This window comes from Notechis scutatus, chromosome 1 (genome assembly GCF_049901735.1).
Source record: "Notechis scutatus isolate UNSWTSFEM ecotype Mainland chromosome 1, rNotScu1.2, whole genome shotgun sequence".
In the NCBI taxonomy this organism is placed as follows: Eukaryota; Metazoa; Chordata; class Lepidosauria; order Squamata; family Elapidae; genus Notechis; species Notechis scutatus.
This window is the reverse complement of record NC_142009.1, coordinates 208,210,482-208,230,823: the sequence shown is the minus strand read 5'-3', so window position 1 is coordinate 208,230,823 and position 20,342 is coordinate 208,210,482. Positions and strand designations below refer to the sequence as shown.

The following is a 20,342-nucleotide window of genomic DNA, read 5'->3' as shown; positions in this document are numbered from 1 at the left end:
TTATAAGCCAGCTCCCTTTTCTTCCTAATTAGCAGTGTGTGCTCTTTTGACATTGTTTTGGCACAAAAAAAAAAAAAGAGCAGCCAAAATTATAAGGCACTACTCCAAGAAGAATCCTCATGTCCTATTACTATTTTAATTGGATTTCAGGAGCTGATGTTTCAGTGATGTGTGTGTGTGTGTGTGTGTGTGTGTGTGTGTGTGTACGCTGCTGATAATTTCCGGAACAGATATATGATGGGTCATTATTGAATTATAGTTTACAAAAATTGTAATCATGATGTTGAATTGCAATTACTATCAGTTGTTAAGGCTGATTGTTTTTACACACAAAGAAGTGAAAAGACTGAGTAGTTGTGTTATGCATGAGTAAGTGGAGGAGTGGCAAAGAAGAAAATCAGGTGAATTAAGTTTTTTCTTTGCTCGTTCTTTCTTTTTGTACTTGGGAATAACTGACTGAGAGAGAGATTTTTTCCACTGGACGTGTTGGTCGATAAGGACAGCAATAGGTGTGGGTTTGGCTCAGTTTGCTGCTTCAAATAGGGTCACATTACATTTTGAAATGGAAAGCACTAACTACAGAAGAGTGGGCTAAAAGAAGCTTTATTTATATGTCAATAAAACATAATAAAGTGTGCTTTAAAATGCATATTGGGGGATTATTCAACATTGGATTTGGGTTATGCTAAAAGAGGGAATGTACTTCTATCTATATTATTGGGAGGACAATTTAAAATTTTCAAAAGAAAATTAAAATTAAGCACATAATATAGTCAAAGGGATACCCTCGATGAATTTTTCAGAAATGTATTTACAAGTAACCTTAAACCCTGGAGTAAAACAGACATTTTGCTATTTAGTTCTGACAAAGACTATATTATAATATATATATTAAGCCAAGCTTCTTATGCTGAAATTAGAACCAATAAAAAGACTTCCCCTTGTGCTGGCAAGAACATTAACTTTAATGTAAATGACTATCATTGCTGAACGCTTTACTTCAAAGAAATGAAGAGAAAATCTAGAATGAGGTATACCAAAGGTGGCAGAACAGGGGAAGGTGATTTAGAAAATTATAAACCTACTAGTTTGACATGTGAATGAAAGTAAGATGTTCCTATGGGGCAAATGAAATAGTTAGCATACATAACATTATGTTGCAGTAGATATTAATCGGTGTACGGGCACTGAGGTTAATGAGCAGAATGTCTGATTATTCATTATTTTAATAACTTTATAAGATGTTTCAAATATAAGAGTCAATTCAATGTTCTCTACAGCTGCATACCACACAGTGATTCCTAGATTAAGAGATCAGTATAAGTGGCATAACAAAAATATCTTCTTGTGGACTAGAAAATCCCTTTCTTTGAAAAATATCTTTTTGGATATTTAATGGTTCCTGAAGTGAAACAAACAGAACAGAGATGGTATTCAGCAGGTTCTGACCAGTTCTGGAGAACCGGTAGTGGAAATTTTGAGTAGTTCAGAGAACCGGCAAATACCACCTCTGACTGGCCCCCCTCCATCTATTCTCTGCCTCCTGAGTCCCAGCTGATCAGCTGGGTCTTCTTTTGTTGTCCTGCACAGGAGGACGGAGCTGAAAAGCAGGTTAGTGGGGTGGGGAGGGAATGGAGATTATGCAGTAACCTTCCCCTGCCACGTCCACCAAGCCATACCCACCAAGCCATGCCCACAGAACCAGCAGAAAAAAAAAATTGAATCCCACCACTGAAACAGAAGATATTTCTCTGTGGGCCATCAAAATATATATGTGTGGTGAACCATTAAACTACTGCTGTAGGTCACAAAAAATGACTTAGAGGACCATAAACATGACACTCCTATGTACAGGTGTTCCTAAGACTGGTTAGACCAATTTTATGTCTACCTGGGCCAACACACTGAAAGTTTTTGGACCATTTCTTTCTGTCAGCTCATGCCACCTTATAGTTAGGATTTTTCTTGTAAGGAGAAGATGAAGCTGCCTTAAGCTTCTGGAGAAATCATACTGTATCAAACTAACAAAAACAGTGAAATGAAGATTTTGGGCATTTAATTTTTAAAAACTTTAAAAGAGCTAGTCTGTTCTATTTTTCATGGTCTTTGTCCACAGTTGGCTCTTTTAGCCAATATTTGGATGATTCACTTTGCTTAGATTCCTCTCTTTTCTACCCTTGTTATTTTTATGGTGGTGATTTTGTTATTTTGTATAGCAACTATTCTGATTGTTCAAGATAGAGCGATAATGATCATGCTCAACTTAAAATACTTAATCTTCCTGAAAATGTGTCCTGTGACAGAGAAGGTGAAAACTGGAGCACATATTGTTAGTAAGGATGAGTTTTCTTTTGCTTTCTCTCCTGACTGCATCGCAAGCTTTTTAACAAACTCATTTCAATCAAAGCGGTTTTCAGAAGGTGAATTTTCATAAGTAAATTTGGGGGCTAATTATTTAATTCACTGAGTATAAGAGATGTATATTTCAGGACTATGAAAATCTGTACTGTATATTTCAGGACTATGAAAATCCTTTTGAAAAAGGTGCTTCAGGACACATAGGAGGATATGCAAAGTCTATCACTTTGATATGTTAAATTAATGGCATCTTTCTTCAGGTTCATGCAGCTTCTTTGGAAGTTACCTCTGGCTATCTTTGTGGGTGCGTGCACAACCATTTTGCCTAGCCCAAGTGGAATCAGCCAGAAGCAACCATGCAAGAATGGGGAAAAAAGATGTGCCTGCTTTAACAATTTCAAATTAAACTTTTTGTATGCATTGCCATACACTGCTTTCACAGGATTTCTCAGCCAGTAATATTCATCGTACCAAACCATATGAGGAATTATTAAGATAATTCAGTCCAAGATAAGGTAGCAGCAGAAAGTAAAAAAAAAATGTTGGGATTCCTATTAGTATTCTGTCATTTATTTTCAACAGAAGAATTATCTTGGTCAGCAATGTAGATGCTCATGACTTCTCTATGTCTTTTCTGCATAATGTGATAATGACATAACATTTTATCCATCCAACATAACAAATTGTAAGCATGTTTTACTTGATTTGACTTATGTGAGTAAAATGGAAGAAAGAAATGTCTTTTCCCTGCTTATGCTTAAAATTCCTATCATGCCATTAAAGCTGTGAAATCTGACTTCAGAGAAAGACTGGTTGAATTTAATAGGGCTTATTTTCTGAGTATCCATAAGTAAGACTGTTTACCCAGGGCACATTGAAGAAAGTTCTTCAAATTAAAATTGGAGCTAGCAGTAAGTCTCACTGTACTTAACAGGCCTTACTTCCAAATAGACAAGCATGACATTATAGTATAAAATTACCACTTAAAATTGTGTCCATACAACAAAAGAAAGAGCCATATACTTTTGATTGAGAAAAGGAAAAGAAAAAAAAAACTGGAGTAAAGATTTTAGCCATATCCTTTGTGAAACTGGTTTTGAGAAATGGTACACAATTTGTGCTATGTAAATGAAATTAGTGGAACTTTTTGGAAAAAGAAAATTTTTGCTGAGGATGTGCAACTTAAGTAGAGTGTTAGAATGGCAAGGTTTATAAAAAAAGACATCAGTTAATTTACAGTTACTACTAGATATAATGGTTAGAAACTGTAAATTAACTGATACCTTTTTGATAAACTCTGCCATTTTAACATTCTAAAGTTATAAAAAGTTCCACTAATTTAATTCATTCTGGAGATAGAATGAACTCTGCAGTATTAGTATCTTTAGATGCAGGGAAAAAAAACCTTTTGATTTGGTTTGGATTACATTTTTTAAAAGAAGTGATGATTAAATTCGGTTTTTCACAGAACTTTGTCATCTATATTTCATTTGATTTGTTATCTGCCACCTTGTGCCAAAGTAATAACCAATTGAATGAATTTAAACTTTTTTCACTTGCAATGTGATATATGGAAGGGCTGTCCATTTTCTCTCTTTTGCTAGTTAATTTGATTTTTGAACCTCTATGGTAAAGGAATCTTTAGATATTCAAGGTATTGCAATGATAGTGTACAAATTATTCCTGTATATTGATGATATTTTGGGAATTTTAGATCAGTACTCAACTCCTTTACCTAATTTTATAAAGTTGTGCAGTATTTTGGAAAGCATATTGGTTATAAGGTAAATTGAAATAAATCTTATTTGCTTTCTCAGAGCCCTAAGAGATACGTTCTGTCTATTACTTTGTAAAAAAAAATATGCCGTTTTTTTCACCTATATCAGTGGTCCCCAACCTTTTTTGTACCAGGGACCAGTTTCAAGCACAAACACTTTTTCAAGGACCGGGGGTGGGGGAGGGAAGAGTCCGAGTTTGGTGGTTTGCTTGCAGACGTTTCATTACCTGACTAGGTAACATCTGATGTTGTTACCTGAGTCGGGTAATAAAATGTCTGCCAGCAAACCACCAAGTTCAGGGAGCGCCTCGGCCCTGCCTCCCTCAGCCCCATCCCTCAGGTGTCTCCCTCCCTCCCTCAGGTGTCTGCCTCGTTCCTCTCTCAGTCGCTCTCTGCTGCTCCACCAGCCCAGGAAGAAACTGCTTCAAAGAAGCCGGGGGCTTTTCCTGTCGCCGCAGCTCCTCCGAGCGCCCGTTTACCCCACCCCGCCCGCCCACACGCGGTTCAATCCACAGTACTCCGTTCTGTCTGCTTGCCTGCCTTCTTCGTTTCGGAGCAACTTCGGCTGATAAAAAGAGGCGAATAGTTATTATTCTCAGCCGAAGCTTCTCCCAAACAACCAGACAGGCAGGCAGGCAGAACGGAGCACTGAATTGAACCGCGCGCGGGCGGGCGGGGTGGGAGTGACCGAGCGCTTCGGAGGAGCTGCGGCGACAGGAAAAGCCACACACACCCTGGCTTCTTTGAAGCAGTTTCTTCCTGGGCTGGTGGAGCAGCGAGAGAGTGACTGAGAGAGGAACGAGGTGGGAGGAAACCAAGCCGCTGAGCCAGAGAGCAGGACAGGCTTCGGTTGCTTCCTCCCTCCCCTTCTTTCATTTGTGTCCTTGATCCCCGATCCCAGCAGCATTCACCGAAGGCGAAGAAAGCCGCCATTTTTTATTTATTTTTCTTTGCGGCCCGGTACAGAGTGCTCTACGGACCGGTACCGGTCCGTGGCCCGGTGGTTGAGGACCCCTGACCTATATGATATGGTCATCTGGTCATTTGCCATCTTTCTGTATATTAGTATTACTAATATATAGAATTATTATGTAGTATATTACTCATATATTATGTATATTAGTAAATTTATGGGAAAATCTTTAAATATTAAAGAAGTTAATTAATGTTAATATACCAGAGCTTTGGGATTTGACTATCAGGAATTGTAGTTGTATCAAACATGGAGGAGGGGCAGCACAAATGATTATAATTAAGAAATTAGAAAAGCCATCTCATTCCAAATGTGGAGGAACAGTTGCCAGAAATGTGATCTGTTTTAGAGAAAACAAAATTTTCTAATGATTAAAAGATCCAGCAATATGTTTTACTATGGCAGATTCTGCAATACTTTACAGTAATCTCTAGTATTGTCCATATTACAGCAGAGACAATTGATAAGTATAAAATATAAGATAGGTTTTCCTTTCCATCTTAGTTTGTATTTTTAGTTCATACCTTTAATTTTTTTTTAATTGTTGTATGAATAATATATTATTATTCTAATGAAAAGAATGGCAAGTACAGAGAAATAGCAATAGCACTTAAACTTATATACCCCTTCACAGTGCTTTACAGCACTCTCTAAGTGCTTTACAAACTCAGCAACAATCTAGGTCCTCAGAAGGATGGAACCTAGGTCCTCGGAAGGATAGAAGGCTGAGTCAACTTTGACCTGGTGAGAATCGAATGGCTAGCAATCACCAGAATTAGCCTGCAACACTGCATTCTAACCAATGCACCACTATGGCTCTTAAAGGTGATAGGGTATCATCAAGTAATATCTTAAAGCGATAAAGCAGTCTTCTGTTGGGACTGCTATATGTTTGTTTTACATGCATGCTTTGTTGATCCATATGTTAGGGCAAAGATCTTCAAACTTGGCAAGTTTAAGACTTGTGGACTTCAACTCCCAGAATTCCTGAGCTAACATGACTTGAGGAGTAATTCTGGGAGTTGAAATCCACAAGTCTTAAAGCTGTCAAGTTTGAGGACCCCTGTGTTAGAGGAACATGTGAAGAAAATTAAAAAAGCTATCCTTATAGAACAACATACTAATATGGCTATTGCAAATAAATAGAATAGAATTCTCCTGTGATTAGACACACAAGGAATTTGTCTCCGGAGCATAAGCTCTCAATGTACATACAACAATAGTAATAAGCAACAAAGTTAAGTGCCAGAGAAGTTTAATATATAATTAAAGCACATTAAATGGAATGTATTTACTGATGTAAGAGAAGTTTAATATATAATTAAAGCACATTAAATGGAATGTATTTACAGATGCAAGACAAAACGTATTTATCAATTGGACATGCATAACCAATTGAATGACTCCAGACTTTGTTGATAAAGAAAGCAAGTTGATCCAAGTGAACATGAGAATAAATGTATAATTTGCCATCCTCTGTAGTGAGTTCAAATGACTAACCAAAAGGTAGAGGTCACACACTATTCTCTTCCTTATACATTCACTAATGATCATCTAAACAAGACTAGTGTGGCATAATTTAACATTTCCAAGTTCTACGGATTTATACAAAGATAGCTTTCATTTCAAACCAGTGTCTCAAACTTCTCAATCAAGTTTTGAATGTAAAACCCAATAAGCTGGAATCACCTAAAACCTACAGCCGGGTTAGTCAATTCCATTTTCTTAAAAATGTGGATCCCAAATGATTCTTACGCACCCTAATATTTTTTTCTTATTTAGTAATTATTAATTGGAAGGATGAAATGGTAAAAAATGTGTAATTCATTTTTGACAAGGAGTTATCAAAACCTGAACATTAATTCAGAAACAAAATATAAATTATATTATTTGTTTATTTAAAACATTTTCACACTGTTTCCCATTAGAAGAAATCCTGAAGTAGTTTACAATGATTGATGATGATGATGATGATAGAAGACAAGGCCAAACAGACAATTTCATTCATCATGGCTTTGAATGTTTAGCTGTTGAACTGCTGAATTTCAAACTCAATCTAATTAACCATATTTATGACACTGAGCTGGCATTACCATTTCTTTTTTCCTACTAGATCCTCATCTTTTAACAGCTGTAATGCAAAATGGCATAGTCTTATCAATTCTGGAAGCAGTGGTATCTATGAAATCTGGCTTACTCTATTATCAAAATGTGCTTTTTTAAAACTTAGCCATATTTCCATTTTATCATAAACAATATGAACATAACTTTATCTTCTTTTTCAAATAATATGGAAGAAAGAAAAATATGGAAGAAAGCAAAACATGGAAGAAAGTAAAACTGCATCCATCCATAGTTGGAACAACTTTTTAAACAGAGACAAAAAGCAAAGAGAAAAGACAGTCATACCCAAAAAACTACTTACGAATTTGGCATATGAGGCCTGCCCATCCTTCTGAGCACTGGCAAACATTAGGCCCTATGCATTCACCTCCATTCGTGCAGCTGGGTAGACACACAGCTGAAAAAGAAAATAAAGGTGGAGAGAGCAAATAAGATCTTTATGATGACCCGTGAGTTTTAAGTCACTTTAGTGAGTGATATGTCATCTTCGCTTCCTACAATTATTTTCAAAATAGCTTGATCTCAAAAGAGCTTAATGAGCATTCTTCATGAGGCAATTAGCATTCCGAAATGTCCATGATTAGCAAGTTCCCCCCTTAATCTCTGCTACTCTGACTTCTAGTTTCATCATGGATTTGTTCCAAAGGCAGATTCCCTAGTCATTAAATTTTCATTTTCTATTAAGTCTGAAATCCTTAATTGATTGAGTGATTAACAGAGTAACCCATTAATTTCAGACTGAACACGAGGATATTAAATGGTGCTTTAATCAGATCAGTGCCCTTTGTAGGACGCTGAGTGGCATAGTGGTTGTAAAGTAGCCTTGTTTACCATGTAAACAATCTTTTAGGCAAGGACAGTTAAAAATAGCAGATCTACTGCACTAATTCACGCATCTCCTGGAGTCCCTAGGCATACAGGAATAACCAAGTTTAAAAGTTGCCTAAAAAGCTGACAGTTTTTGCCAGACAGAAATGAAGGACTTTTATTGTTACACTGGGAAGCCTAAAATGTTGTACTGATTTGAATGACCAAATGGTGGGCTACTGCCGGTTCAGACCGGTTCTAAAGAACCGGTAGTTCTGACCATCAGCTGGCCCTACCCACCTGGCCCTGCCCTATCCTATCCTATATTTCCATCTTTCTGGCTCACCTGATTCGGACAGCACAGCTAATTTTCATGCCTCAGTTGTTTTACTTACTGGGGCTGCCCTAGAAGGTAAGCAGTTGAGCTTCAAATTGCTGTATTTGGAACACTGTGCATGCAAAGCACACACTCACAGAACCGGTTGTTAAACCGGTTGCAGCCCACCACTGACCAAAACATAACCCCATTCAAAGTTCCAAAAACAGCCAAACTAAATAATTAGCTTTAAAGCAGATTACCATTTGTGCTGGTGCACTTGAACAAACAACAAATAGCATATTTGAATCACGTATATACTCACGTATACTACAATGCTTTCCTTTCCAGCCAAATGGGCAGTCACAAACATTGGGCCTGGTGCATCTCCCATCATGCATACACATTGGATGGCAGATACCTGCAATGTCATAGAATTAAAGAGAGATGTCACATGAAGAACAGTCAAAACTTTTTTCTCTCTCTTCCCCCCCCCCCCCTAAAGTAGAGTGTGTGTGTGTATTTGTGCAGTTTCATAATGGCAGAGCTTTGCATAATTCAAAACAAAATGTAATTTGAGTGTGAAGAGCAGTCTTAAAATTTTGGGGATTTACAAGCTTTAGTAAATCTTTCTAGAATCTGCTGAGCTCCACTGCGTGCAAGAGACATTATAAGGAGTCCTCAATAAGAACTGCCTTGCCAAAGGAATGAGAGAAACATTAATTACAACAGTTCTTGAATAAGTAAACAGGAAATCTTTGGTGGCAGCTTTAAGGCAGGCCAATACCACTGACTACTGCTGATTGCCAAATTCTTGTTAAGACCATTCCCCTCCTGATTAGAAAACCTATTCTCAAGCATTCATCTGGATCAGCTAGAGGTGATAGAGAATTGATTAGTTTCACACAATTCAAGAAAACTTTTCATTTTATCCATCAAGAATTACTGACAAGATAAGGATAGAATTGCCAGAACGGTATATTTTTTTAGATAGAAAAACAGATTCAACATCACTTTTTAACATTTATTTAAAAGTCCTCCTTTGGACAATGAGATGAAAGCAGCTTCTGGTATCTGGGGATTTGATGAGATGGCCACAGCCAGCTATATCTACCTTCACTAAATTAATGTGTTGTGAATTAACTTCTAAAAGAATAAACTGAAAACCGACAGCTGATAATAAATTAACAACTTGATTGCATCCATATTTACATAGAAGATGGTTCTGCAGATTTAAAAATACTTTTAAGGCTAGGTCTACTATAAAGTAGATGCAAACAAGCAAGCACACAACTAAATGTCAGCAGCAAGATGCAGACAACCCTAACCACTGATAACCATCCACTGATCACTTTGATTTATACATCCCAAATATGCCAGGTCTGTTTAAAAATGCATGCATAACATTATAACCCTACAAACCATTCTACTTATGAGATTGTAGCATCTGTCTCAAATAGTAAGTAATCTGAGAACTTGGAAGACAGTAGTTAGTTAGATAACCCATCAGAAAGTCTAATGAAGTTCACATAAATTTCATATATAGAATTCAAACGTATTTTTTAAAAAAATAATTCACACATCTGACTAGCCAGTAAACTTTTAAAGCTTTCAACTATTTTTTTTTAAATAACTGTTGTTCTTTATTGACCTTAGTTGGGTTCTAACACAAATCTATGGTTTGCATGTAGAAGATGTTATAGTGCAGGGCTGTCAAACTCGCATCGTCATGGCATCATCACATGATATATCATGACTTTTCCTCCCTTCACTAAACCAGGTGTGGGCATGGCTAGCACGTGATGCATCTGGCCCATGGGACATGAGTTTGACAGCCCTGGTATAGTGAGATACTGCTGGAGGACTGACCATAAACTATGAACTTTGGCTAGTTTGGCCAATAGTTAGAATCAACCAAGACCAATTATTGATGTTTACATTCTTCACTTTTGATTACCATTGTATCAATTTCTTTTGAAACTATAAATCAGAAAACATCTTGAGCTAGGTTTTGCCATATTCTGCCTATTAAAGGCAAGGGGAGAGAGCAAGGGCAAATGAGGCAAGTTTGGATATGATTCATTCTCCAACTCTGCAGTGCCAAAAAATTTTTTAATGGAAAAGAGTTCCCCTGTCTTTTCCTAATAAGAGCAACATTCAAGGTTCTTTCTCTGGGGAAATGTTCATGCTTTTCAAATTCAGTTCTCCAATCTCTAGCTGCCTAATATCAATAAAAATCAAACTAAACTAATATTGGCTTTTGGAATGAACGAGATAACTATTCTTTATTAAAATCTGCATGGTGTTATCGAACTCATGAGCTGCAAGTTAATTCTGAAATTTCCCTTGACTTCATTGTAATATAGATTCTGCATTGCTCATCATTATATAGTGTTTTAATGGTCTCCTATTAACTATTACTTTCATTTACATGTCATGAGCCTTTCATTGCAACTGCCATAACTGCAACCATTAGTTGTATAATAACACAGAAAAAAGAGCTGTTTTTTAAAAAAAAATCATCCAAAATAAGTGACCTATAAGAAAAAATAATTTTACCATAATAAATGTTCCTAAGAGAAGTATCATTTATTAAACTGAAGAGATGCTGACAATTATATTTTCCATGAAATATTTTAAAATGTTTACTTCTACTTAAATCAAAAGTATTAAGAATCATTAATATTTACTGGTGCATTGCTGCAACGGCTGGAGAAAATATAAACTATTGATTTCAGGGTCTCAGCTGAATTAGCGCTTCGGATAGGTTGAAACGTTTTCTTAAACTTTTCTTAAATATTCCCCATCTTTTCCCCCCATGTTTTTCCTGTTAGCTGTTACTGTATTCCCTTTTCTCCAATTTCTTTGGAGCACTATTTGATTCTGCAGATGGTGACATGAGTAGTCACAGCCATTTGGCAAACACAATGAAATAGTAATGGTCTATGTTTATGAAATGATATTACTAATGCAGGGATATTTGCTAACTGGGCAACAATCAATCCCAATCATAATTCACACAGAACAGAGAAAGATAGGCCAGAGTTGACCAAATAGGTAGAAACTGAACATCATCAGTTGAAGGACAGCCAATTCTGTGTATCTTTACTGGTCACACATGACTGCTGCAAGCACTATCACAACCTCAAATACTTCCTCTTGCAGCTGGTGAAGGAGCATCTTCAGCTAAGCAGCCAGCCTGGGTTGTCTCTTCTATTGACTTTGGAGCCAGGTTATTTCACTGAGTTGCACTAATAGGTCCAGAAGCACTACAGTTCCTTGGGTGTAGTGCAGGGCCACAGTATCAGCCAACCCCATATATTCATTCATTCATTCATTCATTCATTCATTCATTCATTCATTCATTCATTCTTTCATTCAATTTCTATAGCTACCCATCTCACTCTGATTGACTCCCATCTGACTATGCTTCTTGGCAGACCTGGCTGATTCAACCCCAGATGTTATGCTTAATGTTGTATGACATTACACTCATGAAGCTTATGAGATTTCATAGCCTTTGTTTTCAGTGTCTTGATTTTTCTTACTGAAGTGGTGCATTTTATCACCTGCAGCAGTACTGATGTAAACATGCTAAACTCGATATTCCTTTTCCTATCACACAAACATTTCCATTTGGGCCAGACATGGTATTTCAGTATTTAGTGTGAGAAATTAAGTGCAGAATCCTGTACAGAAAGAGTATTAAATCAGTTTCCTGATCTCCATTATGACCCTTTTGTCTGGGCTATTTCAGAAGAATTGAACGTCCATGCACTTAACTAACCTTTCCCAAAATATAATTTAGATTCTGTTAAGCCATAGTACAATGATTACCTGTCACTGCATCACCTGAATAATATAGGAGATAAGGGAAAAACAGGACTGTGCTGCTGTGCTGAGTTGGAAGATATCGTTTTAAAAACATTGGATTCCTCCCGCCCCCCCCAAGGCTGGTAAATTGACCTCAATAATCTATCCCACCTCAAATAAAGCAAGAGGCTTCCTCTAAGCAATATATTATAGCCAAACAATTAAATGTATCAAATGCAGCTCCAGGGTACTAATGCACCCCCAGATATTGGATAAAGGGTAGAGTAGAAAGATAGCACAGCACATATTCTTGAATTATTTTCAACAGTGGTGATCAAATTCCTTTAATAGAGAATTATTTGAAAATATCTCACAATCATTGGGGGTTCACAGCTCAGCCATCTAATTTTAAAATATTTATCATTTTATGTAATTTAAGTTTTTGGTATCTGGGTCAGAAAGGAGACTATTAAAATGAATGATGTATTTTCATTGAAAGTACAACAAAAAATACGGGACGGAACTGTTAATTAACAGCAGATCAACACTAATCAAAAGACCGTTTCTTTGTGTCTGAATCTTTATGAAGATCAATGTTTAAAAGTAAAATTTGAAATCATACTTAAATAAATTGATGACTTTTTCCTTTAGTGAAAGTTGATTTCCTCCAATTTACAGCATTGTAATAGATCAGAAACCACAATAACAAATTAATATTTTACATTGAAAACTTATATAGGAGTCTAAATGGAGTAAACTACTCCAAAGAGAGATGGGACAAACATGCACATATTGTTATGATGAGTAGCCCAAATGAATCCATTGCAGAATAAAAATCTCTTCATTGAAGTTGTAGACCACAATTTACCATACTGGTCCAATGTAGGTTGAAGGTCCTTGGTGCTCTCTGAGTTTGTTTGTTTTCTTGCAGATGTTTCATTACCCAAACTACAGCACGTCATCAGTGAGCACTGTTACCTACCTAATATCAGTACTCACTGATGAACTGTAGTTTGGGTAATGAAATAGCTGAAAGAAAACAAGCAAGATCATAGAGCACCAAGGACCCTTCATTTCAGTCCTGAGCCCCTGGAGTTGTGGGTTTGCAATTTAAAAAGAATTATTAATTCTGATTAGTTAGCTATTATCCTTCAAATCCAATCGAACAATAAACCTAGGTTTTTGTTTGAATCTTCAAAATTCATAGTTCTACTGCCTATTTGCATATAATTTATATCAATAAGGTACATTACACTTTAGGGGGTAGAGATGAGTGCATTAAAACATCTAACAGCAGGGATATCTATTGGAATATGAATTGGTTGTCCCATATTTCTCATTGGCAGTGTGTTTCTTCTTGTGAAAGATGGATGGGAAGACACTTTCTATCTACACTCTACAATTAAATGGCTTCCATCTGGATTGTTCTCCATATATATATCAATTTTTTAATTTTGATTTTACAATCCTGTGAAACTGTGGAGCCCACAGTTAGTATACACTGGACTAGTGCCAGATTTCTTTCTACTTCTACATAAGCAAGCTATATGTTTTCACAGTGATTCTGTACTGATCACAATTTTTTTAAAAAAACTTATTTTCCTGAAAATGACAGAGGTCTGGTTTAGAAGCAGGTTTCACTATTGCAATATATTCTAATTAGGACAGCATTTTAAAAAGGCTCAGGAACTTCAATTGCCCCCAAAAATGTAACGGTCAGTTTTTATTTGGAATATATTGGTTGGAATAGCTCCTTTCTATTCTATTAAAATTCATTATTGCTAGACTAAATTTATTGTTCTAATCCTGAAAGAAGCATACTGTAAAAATTAGCTATTTCTTTTTCCATTTAGTTTATAATTAAATCAAATATTATCTTTAGTATCATGGAAATTTCTTTGATATTAACTACAAGCACTGACACTGAAAAGGAGAATTTTTGGTTGTTTAGAATATTCTGAATTGTCATTTCAAAAATTAATATGGCTATTAAGCTTGGTTTTCTATAGATATGTTTGCTGTGTTGACCAAATTATTTAATATTCCAAAGTCAGAAATGACTAGATCACTTTTACTATTTTTTTAGTGCACAATATAATAAACAATGTAAGTGATGCGCGTTGTTTATTTTTCACCAATCTAAGGAGAAAACATTGCAAGTCCTTTCCTGTATAAAGCTGGGGACAATATAAAGGCACATAGCCAAATGGGAGATAGTTATCCCGCCTTTAGCTTTTTAAGAGAGCAATAAATTCATGGAGTTATTTCTGCTGTGTGGATGCTAAATAATGAAATTTTCAGTAAAATAGATTATGTAGGCAGGATGCATATTACTCCATGCATTACCGTGCATTTTATTGCTAATCCTGGCATCCACTTCAGTTTGCTTCCAAATGTATGAAGGCATAGTTATAGTGTGGTTATTTCTCAGTAAGCACCCAAAGGTCAAAATTCTGCATATCAGGTGCCAGTCAATCTGAGAAGGTGGAATTTACATAACATGCAATATTTGTCTACATCTACATTAAACATACCCTTTTACTATCCATGCTATTCCCCACCCCACCCCCAAAAATATAGATGATAGACGCAACAGGAAAGATATGGCTGCCTCAAGCAGTAGCAGTTGCCTAAAAAGCCTAAATAAATGGCATAATGAAGCAAAATTATTTATTTTTAAACAAATTTATAGTACAGGTTGTAATCGACTTATGACCGTACATTTAGTGAGTGCTCAAAGTTACAACTTCACTGAAAAAAGTGACATATGAACATTTTTCACCCTTGCAACCAGAGGTGGTATTCAGCAAGTTCTGACCAGTTCTGGAGAACCAGTAGCAGAAATTTTGAGTAGTTTGGAGAACTGGCAAATACCACCTCTGACTGGAGATTTTACAGTAACCTTCCCCTGCCACGCCCACCAAGTCATGCCCACAGAACCAGTAGCAAAAAAATTTGAATCCCACCACTGCTTGCAACCATTGTAGCATCCCCATGGTCATGTGATCAAAATTCAGACACTGGGCAACTGATTCATATTTATGATAGATGTTGTTTCCTGAGGTCATGAGATTACCTTTTGTGACCTTCTCTGTATCGTTCCAATTTTAGTATATGTATTGCCGAAGTGAGCAACATATTTATGATGGTTACATGTCCTGGTGTCATGTGATCACCTTTTGCGACCTTCTGACAAGCAAAGTCAATAGAGAAGCCAGATTCACTTAACAACCATGCTACAACCTTAACAGCTGGAATAATTCACTTAACTGTGGCAAAAATGGGGGGGGGGGAAATCACTTAAAAATGTCTTGCTTAGCAACATAAATTTTGGGCTCAGTTATGGTCTTAAGTCAATGAACACCTGTATATAGCCACCCTACTCACACATACCACAGGTGACTCTGGATGGTTTAAAAAATTAAACCAGAATTAAACCATAATAGCAATAGCACTTAGACTTATATACCACTTCACAGTGTTTTACAGCCCTATCTAAGTGGCTTACAGAGTCAGCCTATTGTCCCTAACAGTCTGGGACCTCATTTTACCAACTTTGGAAGGATGGACAGCTGAGTTAACCTGGAGCCTGGTGAGATTTGAACTGCCAAATTGCAGGCAGATGGCAGTCAGCAGAAGTAGCCTGCAGTACTGCACTCTAACCACTGTGCCATTGTAATAACATAATATATATGTTTGAACAAAACAACAAGTAAACACAAGATTAATTGTAATGATTGTCATCAGTCACTCTTGGGCTTCCAGTGAATGAGTTCCTTCAAACCTAATCTGAACATAAGAACTGTACTGAGAATTACTTTCTGCTCATTTTAGAAAGATGAATCCATTAAATACAGCATCAAAACTCAAAACTTAGGAGAACTCTTACAAGATAATATGGCCTATTTACCAAAATGAAATTCCCATGCAAATGGGAAATTTCCCAAGATTATGACACTATTTTCCACAGGAAAAAGTAATCCCATTTTAGGGAAGCAAAATAAATTAGTTTGGGGATTTATATCAAAGTTGTTTTTTTTTAAAAAATAAAGTATCCAAAATAACCCATCGTACCCACCAAGTAGACAGTCCCAAAATGAGATTTAAATCTTCCTTCCTTAATCACTTTTGGACAAAAATTGACAATCCAACTGATATTTCTTTAGGCAAATGCACTAGCAGGGGAAAAGAAAAACAAAACAAAACATGTCTTCACTAATAGAGCAAACAACTTGCTTTGGTCCAGTGCATGGGTATCAAAATCACATTGTCACAATGGTGTCATGTGATGTATTGGCACTTTTCCCTCTTTCGCTAAACCAGGTGTGGGCATGGACAGCTCGTTACACATCCAGCTCTCAGACTGGGAGTTTGACAGCCCTGGTCCAGTGGGACAAAACATGAGTCTAACTCAGTCAACCTTTACAAATAAAGATAGGAATGATCTTTTAATGAGATAGTATTATACTTGAAATCATTATCATAGATTGCAAAATTGTAAAGCTAGCAAACGAGAATCTTCCCCTATGCCAGACAACTATGATATTAACAAAACAGTTGACTAAAGTAAAAGACCTTTTGTATAGAAACATTTTTACAGAATACTTCAAAGAACATCCTTCTCTCTCTCTCTCTCTCTCTCTCTCTCTCTCTCTCTCTCTCTCTCTCTGACTTGCTTTTCTTATACTATTGTTGGATTAAGAATTAGGCTGAAAGACCACACCTATGCTTTTCTTCCAGGTAAACGCAGACTTTTAAGGAAGAAGAGGGATCAAAGATTCCATTGTGAAGATTAGTTTGAACTGCCGGTTTTAATAGCAGATTCTCATGCAAGCCTTTGCAGAAGAGAAAGACCAAATTCCAGAGGAAAGGGAGCATTTATCACATCTGGCATGTAAAGCATAGCTCTTTACAATTTAGTTTGGATTCCTTCTAAAGCTCTTAAACCTTAATACTAACAGAGGTACATGTCACAGAGCAAAAGGCTGAGCACAGAGACGTTGAATAATTTAGCTGTATCAAGTATCAAGATGACATCACAACTGTCCGAAACATCATCAGAGATTATCAAGCATCAACCATCTCCGCTGATGAAATACTTGACATTTCCCGCATCGACCGAGAGCTCAAAAATAGAGACGGCTCTGTGGCCCCACGCTTGTGCAGGATCATTTGCAAAAATGAATCAAGCAAACGTAAATTCATTTATACTATAAACTCACTCACCAAAACCAACACCAACCATAAGAACCTCCGTTGCCGCCCTGACCTAACCATACAGCAACGTGCCCGCTCCCGTGTACTCCGCATTGAACTCAAAAACCGTCTAGACAATGGAGAGAAGGACCTGTACATTGACTACCATGCTGACTGTATCAAAAGTAAGCCACGCAACCCAATACTCAGCTTTTACCCTCAACCACAACCCTACCTCAACCCATCCACCATCACCCAAGACTAGGCACGCACGCCCCAACTACCTCAATTCCAACTACTGCCGGCCTTAAATGCAAACTACTCAATGCAAGAAGCCTCGTGAATAAAATACCTGAATTTCTCATCCTCCTAAATATGGCTAACTTCGACATTATATTTGTCTGTGAAACATGGCTCAATGAATCTCTCCCGACTCCATTACCACAGTAAGAGACTATCATGTTTACCGATCAGATCGTGAAAATCGTCGAGGAGGTGGTGTTGCTATATTCTATAAAAATCCTTACATCTAAAAATATCCAAGTTACCCAGGAGCTTGCTCTTCCTGAAACCATCATCTGTGAACTATCCTTAAATATCACAATTCGATTCTTACTATGTTACAGAGCACCTGATTATGACATCGAACATGTAAACAAGCTAAATACATTACTAACATGGGCTGCATCCTGCCCATACCCTTTTATCCTTCTTGGTGATTTCAATCTACCTCATATTGACTGGACCCTAAATGATTGTACAACTGAAATCATACACACAACCTTCTACAATGCTATTACAAATCAGGGACTGGAACAACTAGTAACCAACAACACTAGACTAAACAACTGCCTCGATCTCATCTTCTGCAATAGTTTGAATTTAATTTACGGAATACAAACTAAAGAACCCTTTTCCAGTAGTGACCACAATATGATTGACTTTTGTCTCAACATACGTCCACACAAAAATCACCACAATGATGTAATCCCCAATTGTAACTTCAAAAAGGCAACTATGATCTTATAGACAACGATCTCTCATCCCTTGATTGGCAATCTCTATTCACTGGATGCAATACTGTTGAAGACCATTACAACATATTTTTACTTGAAGTCAAAAGAGTCATCAAACTATATGTTCCAACAACAACTCCCAAAACAAAACAAAAAGCAGATTACCCATATCAATAAGGAAACTTCAATCCAAAAGAGATCACTCTGGCGGAAAAACAAATCTGGTCACGTTGCCAATTTCAAAAACCGATACAAAAATTTATGCCACCAGATAAAGACCGAATGCACCAATTATCACATTAAACAAGAGGAAAACCTTCTAAGCACCAATTCCACCCGTGCTTTTTACAATTTTGTAAACAACAAACTAAAAGACTTAAGGTCCATCCTCCCTTGATAGGACCTGATGGTAAAGACTGCAACGACGACACCATTAAAGCCAACATCTTTAACACATTCTTGGCTCAGTATTTGTAAACAGCAATGGATCATGCCCAGTATTTCCTAGCCGTACCACAGATAACAACAATGATCTAATACATATCGATTTCACAGAAGACAATGTTGAAAAATCACTACGCAATCTAAAACCATCTCTATCTATTGGACCGGATGGAATATGTGCCTACTTCTTAAGAAAGCTATCCACTGCCATAGCCAAACCTCTAAGCATAATCTTTGAAAAATCTTTCAGGACCAGCTCCTTGCCTAACCTATGGTCACAAGCCACAGTCATCCCCATCTTCAAAAAGGAGACCCAAGCCTAGTTGAAAATTACAGGCCAATCTCCTTATGCTGCGTCACCTGTAAAGTCATGGAATCAATTATTAACCAATCCATTATCCTCCACTTAGAGACAAACAACCTACTCTCCAATAAACAATTTGGTTTCAGAAAAAACTATCCTGTAATCTGCAACTCTTACACTGCAAAAACATATGGACGACACAACTCGACCAGGGCAAAGCAATAGATGCAATCTACATAGACTTCTGTAAAGCCTTTGATTCAGTGGTACATGACAAACTACTCCTAAAAATAAAATCCTATGGTATATCTGGACAACTGAATAACTGGATAGAAGCATTCCTGTCAAACAGACAACAAATGGTCAAAATCAGGAGCATCCTATCAAATCCAGTACCTGTCAATAGTGGTGTCCCCCAAGGCAGTGTTCTAGGACCAACTCTCTTCATACTCTACATAAACGACCTCTGTGATCATATTAAGAGCAATTGCGTTCTCTTCGCTGATGATGTAAAGCTGTTCAATACCATAGACAATACTGCTACCCTACAAAAGATCTTGACTATGTATCTGAATGGTCAAACAAATGGCAACTTCAAATCTCAACAAATAAATGCTCTGTCTTACATATTGGCAAAAAAATCAGAAAATAAAATACAAGCTGAATAGTCAAGACCTTGTTGATGACCCAAGCTCTGTAAAGGACCTTGGAATACTCACCTCTAATGATCTTAGTGCTAGAGCCCACTGCAACTACATAGCCAAAAGGCATTAAGAGTTGTTAACCTAATCCTACGTAGTTTTTCTCTGGTAATATCACACTACTAACCAGAGCATACAAAACATTTGCTAGACCAATACTCGAATACAGTTCATCAGTCTGTATCTGATTACGTATCTGATATTAGCACAATTGAGAAAGTCCAGAAATATTTCACAAGAAGAGTTCTCCACTCTTCTACTCGTTGTAGAATACCTTATGCCACCAGACTTGAAATTCTAGAACTAGAAAACCTTGAATTACGCCGTCTTCGGTCTGACTTAAGCATGGTATATAAAATCATACATTGCAATGTCCTACCTGTCAATGAATACTTCAGCTTCAACCATAACAACACAAGAGCACACAATAGATACAAACTCAAAGTAAACCGCACCAAACTTGATTGCAGGAAATACGACTTCAGCAATAGAGTGGTCAATGTCTGGAATACT

General features: G+C 36.9%; 1 protein-coding gene across 1 annotated transcript in view; it reads right to left on the bottom strand.

Moving 5' to 3' along the window:
• The window catches only part of VWDE (von Willebrand factor D and EGF domains), a 383,187-nt gene that overhangs the window by 23,519 nt on the left and 339,326 nt on the right, over positions 1-20,342 (bottom strand). The window contains exons 26-27 of the mRNA XM_087955799.1: positions 8,681-8,776; positions 7,534-7,629 (exon numbers count right to left, since the gene is read on the bottom strand). Of these exons, the coding sequence (XP_087811925.1) occupies positions 7,534-7,629; positions 8,681-8,776 (192 nt within the window). The remainder of the gene's footprint in view (positions 1-7,533; positions 7,630-8,680; positions 8,777-20,342) is intronic.